Genomic DNA, 10,546 nt, shown 5'->3' on the forward strand with positions numbered 1-10,546 from the left:
CCCGCGGCCTTTGCCCGGTGGCGCTACCGGCGGCGGCGGCGGGGTGCGTTTAGGGTTTGGGAGGGGTGCGGGGGGAGGGGTGCGGGAGGTTATTTAGAACTTATCAATGGAGGTTATTTTCATATGTTGATCAACTAGAGTGTATTGTTATCTTGTTATGTATTATTTTGTCTCATTTCTATCTGCTCAGGATTGTACCGTGGTCAATTTATTGTGGTATGACAACATGTCGTTATATTTTGCTGTATGAATTTTTCTTATTCTTCTTTGAGATCAACTTTTCTTGTTGGCAACACCAGATGTTGCTGAGTAATCACAGGTTTCATGTGTCTTGATTTAATGGGTTAGTATACAGTCTCTTCACTTGTTTGATTGAGTGAGAGGCTTGCAAAAATTGAGTTTGCTACATTCTGCATTTTTGATTACTGATACTACACTTTGCTCTGTGGCTGCTGCAGTGTCGGTTGGGCAAAAGAAAAAATATATCAATCTGATGGATACAACAGAAGGGGAAAAACGATTGGGCAACTCCCCCAAAAAGTCATATTGGAATATGGGCACCAGTGCTCTCACCGTATTAAAAAATTCGAAAATTATATTTATATGTTTAAAATAATTATGTACCAAAATTCTAAAAGTACATAATGATGTACCCCACTAACCTACAAAATCTCAATTTCAAATGTTTTGTTTTTTGACCTATACAAAAATGACAAAATCTGTTTTCTTTTTGTAGATTTGAATCATTACACTCAGATCTATGCATTTGTTATTTTTGTGCAGCCTAAAATACACATTATTTTCAGTTGAAAATTTACACGATTATGGGATACAATACCAGCTATATCACAATTTATTTTCAGATTTTTGTGAAGCTTAGAAATATGATTTTTAATTTATTTTTTGAAGTGAGATCATTGGTGCTCATGTGCACCAAATCTCTGTCCCAACTCCCCATACAAATCCCATCAAATAACAAACAGTGGAATAGGAGTCAATGATAACTTTCCCTGCCCATTACCCATCCGAACTCCCTACCTCCATTTACCAAACACGCTGTATAAGGACGGTTTTATGCTCAGTCAAGTGAGAATTAAATTAGTTTCTAGTTAGATGATATTATCGAATTATAGTAGCAAATCATATTGCAACTTCTAACTAACACGAAACACTAAGCTAATCTACTGGAACGGAACATTTTTCAGTTGTAAATTATAATAATTTTTTTGTTGCAACCCTACTTACAACTCATATTGTACGAATTACAATACAACTTGGTTGAGCACTAAGCTAATTGCAATATTCTATCAAGTTTCAGTTCAGATGACGGATCCTTAATTTGATAGCTCATGTTTATATAAAGGATTAAGTGCATTTTTGGTCCCTTAAGTCTTACAAAGTCTATTTTTAGTTCTCAACTCTGTTTTGGTCTAAATCTACCCTCAAACTTTTAATTAAATCCAAATTTGTTCCCTACAACAGTTTAACGAATGTTAGATTTTGACTAACTTTTTTGCCATCGTGGACAAAATTGGTCAGTATTAATCTACGTGGGATCATTTGTTCTCAGTCAATAAATAGAAAAAATCCCTTGCCCTAACACATATGCGTGCTGCCTCCGCCTTTTTTTGCTTAGTGCAGCGTCCTCGCCACTTCAGCCACCTCCACCTTTTCTCCTGACGCAAAAGTCCTCGCATGTCTGCTTTTATCGCCCAGCTTATCCGCCCTCGTAGTGTCAGGAACCGCCTCTAGGTGTTGAGGAGGAGTTAGGGTTACTATGCCAAACGGATATAATCATGATCACGATATTATTGGAGAACGTTCGTAATGCTAATTGCATAACTGATCTCGAGGTGAGATGGTCCTACGCGTACTAAACATGTCCAAATCTGGCCACAGTGGCGAAAAAAAGGAGTGAAAAAAGGTCAACCATCATTAAACCGCTAACAGAGACTAGAATTAAACTTAATTAAGAGTAAACAGAGTTAAGGGATTAAAGTTAGATTTTTGCAAGACATAAGGGACCGAAAATGCACTTAACCCTTATATAAACGGTTTTTTACTCGTCCGTACTTAGGTATACATGTTCTGGGGTTTACGCTACGCCCGGAAGTACAAAGGGCTAGAGAAAGTACGCTTTGGTCGGGCAGATAGTTCAAAGGAAAACGTGAACTCGGCGATGTAGCTTTCTTTCAAGCAAAGGGTAATGTAGCTTTGTACTGTGGAAAATACTCGCATGTTCAGCGGTGCAAAGCTTCAGTCGAAAAGTTTGAGAATTTGATCCTCCACTTTGAGGGTCTTTGACCGTGGAATTGCCGGTTTACTTTATCGATAGATACCACCACGGTTCTTCTTTCCCAATAAATCTTCTTTACAGTTGCAGCTTACGGTTCTACTTTCAAACTGTACTTTTTTTTGTTTATTTTGTCTTCTTGAAAGGAAAAAAGACGGGGAATCATCCATCATGATACTAAATCATATAAAAACATGAGCATGAGCTTCTGTTCAATCAATGCCATCTACGCATGCCAAGATCACACTTTTTAGAAATAATGGAAAAGACGAAATGGTCAGTTCCTGACTTCCTGTTATCAAACTTCTCACCCTAGTTCGACATTCAACAACAAACCGAGGAGGCAATATATATATACATTTCCTGGCAATGTTTACAGCAACATACATCAGTTCAACAAGTTCTGACTGGATCAATGATCTAAAATTACAGGCATCCACTTCCTGTAAAGCCCTAAGGCTAGCCTCTTCAAAACTGGGGTGAACAGCAAAAGTCATAACTTCACTTCTACACTTTTGAGGTAGCTAACAACCTACAGCCAAATTAAGGTCAAAACTAAACGTAGCAGAATGCATCATCCGCTATCAGGGCCAGTCTAGATAGAAACAAGCATGCAAACCTACCACCTTACGCAATCAAGAGACAACATGGGAGTCTCCCTGATGCTATCCATAGCAGAGCGAGAATCAAAGAACGCGCGATCAGATGTACCAAAATAACTGCTCTTGGGGTTGGCTGCAACTAGCGCCATACTGTGGTCATCTTCAAAGTCACTGCAAATACTTTGATCCGACGTGAAACCGAACATAGCTCCCAAACTGCCATCACGAGACTGGGCATGATGTGATGATGACCACAGTTCTGTGGAGAAATCACTAGTATTTTCCCAGTTTTGCTTACAAGGATGTTCTGAATATGGAGATAGGGAATCCAGACAAGCATCATCTGCACCCACGGGCAAAATGCTGTTGTGGTCCTTTGGGTCATGATGACGATCAACAATTCCAGGATACTTGGAAAAACTTGAAGCAGTGAATGTCACAGGTACCAGATCCATCCCATGTACAAGCCCGGTATCAGAATTATCAAACAACTCTGCCTCTGTCTCCATTCCAGCCAAACAAGATATACTGACAGCAGAGTCACAAAAGCTCTTCGAGCCCTGCTCAAAAGGATAATCTGAAGTTGAACATATGGAATCCAGGGAACTTGTGTTTGGCTTCCACAAAAAGCTGTTGCTCTCACTAGCATGGAAGTTGGAGATACCGCTAAAACCATTGTTATCAAGAACTCCATCTCTAAAGTCCAAAAATCTTGAAGAAGTGCATTTCTCATGTGGTTGGTCAAATGCAGATAGAAGTTCAGCAGCAGAATTACCAAACAATCCTGCAGCAGTCAAATTCTCCCCCTCTAATCCAACTGACCTAGAAGGACAATGCTCTAGGGATCTGGAAAACTCAGGTTGCCAGGAAGTATTTGATAGCGCATATGGTACCACTGACTGCCCTCTGGTCTGACAGGGGAAGGACAATCGCTTTGGAACTGATGTTACCGACAACATAGGATCCCATCCATGATGATCATATGTCTCACTTTGAATATTACCGCCCAATTCGTTAGCTGAAGCTGACTTGCCTTTTGTGAGAGGTTGGACATCTTCTAGCAACAAGTTGGAAACCTGGTTGCGAACAGTGTCTCTTTTCCAATCAGAACTTGAAACATCTGTAATATATGCTGATGGCAGTGGCATGAACTGATGAGCTTCATTGTCCCTGCAAGATAAGCCGTTTTCCCAATCAAGAAAACTTGAAAGGCCCCGATTGTCTACCCATGGCAAGGCTAGGAATTGATGTGATCCGTCACTTGCATAACAGGACGACCCTTTTCCTGATCCCAGTTTACTTAATGAATTGAAGTTGTCCCTGTATTCAAGAAGGTTATCAGGATGACCCCCGGGATCAGAAGGAGTTTGTCCATGAACCATTCCCCTCTGTCTCATGGGCTCTTTATGGTGCTGCATTGCATTAGGTAACTATCAGAGGTAAAACTAATAACTAGATAATAGAACTAACTTTTAGTACTCCACAAGTGCTTGAATTGCATAGGCTTAAACAAAGAGTACCTTTCTTATTATGTTGCTGGCGCCTAACCTTTGCATGATATCAGCGAAAAATTCCGATCTGAGAAATTTAATCAACATGCTAACGATATTAGAATACATGAAAAATGTAAACTGATTGAATTCTTCAATAATATAATGACAACCTTTTTTGCAATAACTCACAAGTTTCCATTGCCGCTGTTTTTGAAGCTAACTTTAATAAATTTCTTCTCTTTTCTGAAAACATCCGTCCACTCCCAGGTTCTGTATCCATTACCAGTACATCACAAATAGTAACATAATGGGATTAGCAAACCATCTGAATGTGGAAATTGCAAACGAGGTAAAATATATCTCACAAGTACATCCTTACAAAGCATATATGTCACAAGTACATCCTTACAAAGCTTTTAGGAATCTGGGAAGTATTCCGTTTTATATAAAATGAATAATCGTATCAATAAATGAGGTATCTAAGCAATAACATGTGCTTTTATCAGGGAACAATTGCAGCGCACGCAGCAGCATCAAAGCAGGGGAAAAATTATGCACATTTCAGAACACATGTCAGATATGTAGCAAGGAAAACAACTAAGGATAAAAGATACCATGATATCAGTATATCCTCAGTTATTTTAGAAGTTCATCTTTAATTTCTTCACTTCCTAGTCCCAGCAGTGGTAAATGAAGCTTCAACTACACTGGCACCATCATGGTAAAATATATTGGATATGATTGGGCAATTTCCAGGAAGGTTGACTACTGTACACAGCAAACTTTCAGCAGTGTGTAGTTCTTTTTTTAGAATACATTATGCATTCGTATTGGGTGCTGAGTATGTGCTCACCAGTATTTCTTGAAATCCCTGCAAGTTCAAATGGTGTCTGAATCATGGGTGTGAAAACATGAGCAGCTGGGGCACCATCACATGGTTTTAACTGAGGTGTATCATGACTGTCATGTTCTGGAGAGAAGCGGATCAATAGTTAGAAGAATCTAATGATGCCTCACTCATAGTTAAAAGAGGAGGCCAAACAAAGAAAATCATACCAGAATGTGGGGCTTGCACTTCAACTCGCTCATTAGAAAATGCATTATTCAAGGGTGTAGCAGGGGCCTGATCAGGACACAAGGTAACCTTCTGGACAGGGAACTTCTTTTGCAACGTCGCATTATGTGCTTCTACAAGATGAAGAAAAAAACAGAAGAATTCCATATGAATGATCCATTGGGGCTTCTATTAATGTATGAAGCAAGAGGAACCAAAGAGAAAGAGAATATAGGAAATAAAATGGGCGTGCATACAAAGTTACAAACCGATTCTCTCGCCCTCTTTTTGCTTGGATATGCTTGGCACATTGTTTTGATGAGGTTGTCTAAAGGAATGGGATCTACAGCCTGACTGTTCCCACATTTTCTTGAAGAATTTGAATTCGGAAGTTTTCGCATCGGAACCTGCATAGGAAATGATGTCCAAATACGAGTGTCAAATAGCACACATATTATTTTTTATTTATTTTTGCTGTTACTCCAATCCGGGCAGACTTAATTGTCTGGCCTGTTTATTTGCTACCTTTAAAGTTCAAATGCAAGTGTTCAGGTGGGTTGTTCCCAACCCAGCATTGATTGTTCCAAAAGAAAAGTATTACATTGATCCAACAATCTAGCAGGTATTTCAAAAATATCCTTGAAAATTTCAAGTGTATTGAACCTTTGCCTAGGAATACCAATAAGCAAATAGGTAGACATATAAGAGAAGAATTACAGTCAACAGATTATACCAGTGGCAATTGCACAATGCCCTTTTAAGCTTTAATTACCAAATAGCAAGGTGCGGAAACATATGGTATCTGACCAGAAAACTAATGCAGTACGAAACACAAAAGAAAGGGGTTATAAAAATTCTGTACTGTTAAAAAGTGAAAGGAGATCCAGTGAGACTAGAACTACCTTGGGGCTTAGTTTTCTCAGCTCTGCCTGTATTGGCATCCTGTCTTGCCTGTATGTGATGACTGCCAGGTTCACTTGCAAATCGAACCTTTTTCCTTGGCCTTCCATCTGCCATTAGGTACTGAATCATTACATGAAGCCATAAAATTAAAAATGATTTCCGGGACGAAACTCACACTGGAAAGGCTGCAATGACTAACATGACGGCGCTTGAGGTTAAATAAGTCGGTAGCCAGTGCCCCACATACAAAACCCAAAGAAACTGGGAGAAGAAATCCTAAAACGCCATGGGCTCGCACAAACCGCGGAACGCATCCCAGTTTCATGAAACACAACGGATGGAAAGCATCAACATGTCGGCTCGGAAGCACTCGGCCTTAAACTAACACGATAGCGAAATGGTCCCAACAATCCCAAAAAAGTCATGAACTATTCTAGTATCTTTCTTGGGGGGGGGGGAAACGCAGGATCAACATTCCAATCCAATTAGAATCGTGCCGCAGATTTCAATCCGCAGCGTCTCCCCAAATCCCCAACCCCACGCGACCCCAACTCAACCCACAAGATGGGAACTTCTGTCTCGATCTTGCTTCCAAGAACTCGAGGGATATCTAAACCCAATGCAAGAAGCGCAAAAGCGGATGCGGGTGGGCGAGACGGACCTGGAGAGGAGGGCTCGGCGGCAGGCCTCGACGCCGGCGGGGGCCGGAAGGGCAGGCCTCCTGGTGGCCGCGGCGGCTTAAGAGGGCGGCTGCTAGGGTTCCGGCGCTGGGGACGATCCATAGCCCAACGCCGCCGCCGCTTGGGTCGGTGCGCGCCAACACTCGAGCGCAGGTAGCGGGGAAGTTTGCGCCGTTCTACTCTGTGGTCAAATGACAAGTGGGAACCCACATCCACATTAGGTTGAATTGCTTCAAGAATGGGAAAAACGGCAGAAAGGAAATGAGAATTGTAAGAGCATCTCCAGCCGCGTCCCCCAAAGGGATTTTGGGACGCGCCGGACAGAAAATGCGTTCCAGCCGCGTCCCCCAAAGCCCATTTTTGTCCGGTGCGCCCCCATTCGGTGTCCGGCGCCCCGAGCCCGTCCCCGTCCCACAGGGGACGCACCGGGCACGCCGGACACAACGAAAAGCGAGGCGGGGAGTGGCGGAGCCGACGCGTCAGCAGCACGGAAGGCTAAAACCCCGTCGCGTACCTTTGGTCAAGCGACGTTAATGGTGTCCCTGTTTTCCAGGCGCAGGGACGCGTCTCGTCGTGCATGGCCGCGTGGCCGTCCGCACCGGAGTTATTGCGTGCAACCACCCGCTGCCGCCGCTGTTTTAAGACGCCCTGCAGTTCTCGCCGCTCATCACAATCGCCGCCGCCTCCCCCCTCCCAGATCTTCTCCTCGCCGCTCCAAAAAAAATGTCGACCTCGTCCTCCCGCAAGATCGCCGCGGCGAACGGCTTCGGCCGCGGCAGCCTCACCGTGGCGGAGGCGTGGGCGCTGTACCACGCCCGGTATCCAGTCCCGCCGGACATGCGGCTGCCAAGCAGCGGCGGCTGGAAGATGGCCGTGAACGGCATTGGCATCCCGCCGCCGCCGAAGCCGGACACGGATCAATGGAGGGACGCCATCAAGGCCCGGCGGGCTCAACTCACCGCCGAGGAGCGGTTGGATCCGACGTGGGCGGCCAAGGGCAACGACGCCTGGTGGGCCACGTACTTCAAGGCGAAGTACGACGTCGAGATGCACAGCACCGACGAGCTCGTCGGCGGCCCCAACAGCTGGAACAAGGACGGCCGCGCCCTGTTCTGGGGCGTTCCCGGGCGCACCCTCGACAACGTCTTCCGCGGCATCCGCAACGGCGCTCCAAGGCTGGAGATGCCGTCGTCGCCGCCGCCGTCTCCTCAATGGCAGCCGAGGAGGACGACGTACTCGTCCTCCTCGCACTCTTCTTCCTCAGGACCGGCGCGATCGACACCGTCCTCGTCGTACCGGTCGGCGCCGTACACCGTTCCCAAACGGGAGGTGAAGGAGGAGCCGGCGACGCCCGTCAACACGAGGCGTGGCGGCAGCGGCAGCCGGCGGCAGCAAGGGAGGCGCGGCGGCGCCCTCATCATCCCGAAGCCGGAGGTGAAGGAGGAGCCGGAGGAAGCGTCGCAGGCGGCGCTGCTGGCGGAGTATGAGCGGCAGCAGCGACTCATCGCCAGCAGCGACGACCCCGAGGACTGCCCAGGTCTGCGGGCGGCGTTCTTGGTGTCCATGGACGACAAGGACGCCTGGAGGGGCGACCTCGACGCGGCGATCGCCTTGTCCATCCGCGACTCCGGCAAGCCGCTGGTGGACCTCACCGACGACGACGAGGCAGGACCAAGCGGCGCGGTGAAGGACGAGCCCGCCGACGAGCCCGTCGGCGAGCGCGTCAAGTAGGAGGTCGTCACCGACGACATGTACAACTTCCAGCAGTACTACGACGCCTCCGGCCGCCGCAAGTGGTTCTAGATTAGGTTTAGTTTAAATTTAGTCAAATTTCGTTCGAATCTTGTAAGTTTGGACGAATCTTAGTCGAATCTCGTTAAGTTTAAAATTTCCGAATTTTTGTTTGGGGGACGCGACTGGGGAGCGACGTCCCCCAAAGGCGGCACGAACGAAACACGTCCCCCAAACGCTCAATCCGGTGCGGTTTGGGGGACGCTTTGGGGGACGCGGCTGGAGATGCTCTAATTTGATACAAGCCTAGAGACACCACACCCAAGTACAACGCGACACACTACATTGTTGGGAGCAGTGCCGCAAGCCCCGATGCGACACACTACATTGTGAAGAGTAGTGCCGCAAGCCCCGACGTTGTCGCCCATGATTTGGCATCCGCCTTTATCGTGTCAAGTAAGCCGTGAAGGTGGGGTCGCGCGCCATCGAAGATGATAGTGTTGCGCCGCTTCCATATCCACCAAGCCGTGAGCATGATCGCCGAGGAGATCCCCTTAGGGGCCGTCTTGCGGAAGCTCCAACGATTGTATCCCACCAATCATCGAACAAAACCCCATCATTCGGAATGGCCGCCGGCGAGCAAATCTAGGATAGTATCTCATGCCAGGTGATCCGAGAGTAGGGGCATCTGACTAGGATGTGCTCCATAGTCCCCATCTCCTGGTCGCAAAGGACGCATCTGGGAGGATGCTGCAAGCAGCAACGGGCAAGTCGATCTGCTGTCCAACAACGGTCCTGACATGCCAACCATAGAAAGAACTTGACCCTTGGGGAGGCCCAAGACTTCTAGGTTAGTTTCCAAGACGAAAACCAGACCGATTCCTGTAACATTACTCTGTAGCAGGAGGCAGTCGTATAAACACCATCTGCCATCCACCACCAGATGTATTGCCACAACGCCAGGTTGTTGAAAGCCATGTGCATGTCAGCAATCCCTTTTTTATCGGTGAGGGCCTCTGGGACCATCCTCCGTTTCCAAATGCGCCCCGAAACCAACTTAAGTAGCTCGGGCGCAATCTTGGCAATGGCTTTACCATCCAACCATTTGTCCTCCCAGAAAAAAGCGGACGTTCCGCTGCCAAGTACCATCTTGGTGAATGCAGTGAACACGCTCCGCTCGTCTGCCGAGAATTGCATATCTAGCCCATGCCATGGCCTGTTGGGGTCCGTATGCATCCTCCAGCCACCGTACGCGGAGGCTGGCCGCCATCCGGGCGAGATCTGGGGTGCCCAGCCCATCAAGTTCGAGGGGGCGACACACCATGCGCCAGTTGACATGGCAATGGCCCCCATGAGCCTCCCTACGGCCCACCCAAAGGAAACCGCGAAGAATCTTCTCCACCTGCTTGAGTGCCCGCACATTGACACCCAAGACAACCGGCTGGTGGAGGGGTATAGCCGCATGGACCGACTTGACCAGAGCCAAACGTCCTACCATGGCCAACATCCTCGCCTTCCACTTGGGGAGGCAGTCCGCAATCCAGTGCACCACAGGTTGGAGGGCAGCTGCAGACAACCAACATATGGAAAGAGGTATGTTGAGGTACTTTATCGATAGGTGAGAGAGCTAACACTCCATCACCGATGCCGCTTCCTCAGCAACCTCTTCCGAACATCCGATGGGGGACACCGAGCACTTCGTGAAGTTGGTGCCCATCCCCGAAGCGTACCCGAAGGAAGCGAGGAGCTCGCACACGACGAGCAACTCCGACCTATCCGGGTGACAGAAC

The 10,546-nt window shown here is 47.1% G+C and overlaps 1 protein-coding gene across 2 annotated transcripts; it reads right to left on the minus strand.

Annotated features, from left to right (window-relative positions):
* Positions 1-2,616: 2,616 nt before the first annotated feature.
* Positions 2,617-7,203, minus strand: LOC127307097 (uncharacterized). Of its 2 annotated transcripts, none has more exons than XM_051337797.1 (8): positions 7,007-7,203; positions 6,345-6,452; positions 5,712-5,849; positions 5,445-5,576; positions 5,242-5,358; positions 4,559-4,658; positions 4,416-4,473; positions 2,617-4,307 (listed from the first exon to the last, which is right to left on the minus strand). In XM_051337797.1, the coding sequence occupies exons 1-8, from the start codon at positions 7,125-7,127 to the stop codon at positions 2,913-2,915; spliced, it is 2,169 nt and encodes a 722-aa protein (XP_051193757.1). In that variant the 5' UTR covers positions 7,128-7,203; the 3' UTR covers positions 2,617-2,912. The 2 variants fall into 2 exon arrangements, with proteins under 2 accessions (XP_051193757.1, XP_051193758.1); XM_051337798.2 differs by lacking the exon at positions 7,007-7,203 and adding an exon at positions 6,521-6,668.
* Positions 7,204-10,546: the final 3,343 nt, after the last annotated feature.

Source organism: Lolium perenne, chromosome 6, assembly GCF_019359855.2.
Source record: "Lolium perenne isolate Kyuss_39 chromosome 6, Kyuss_2.0, whole genome shotgun sequence".
Taxonomy (NCBI): Eukaryota; Viridiplantae; Streptophyta; class Magnoliopsida; order Poales; family Poaceae; genus Lolium; species Lolium perenne.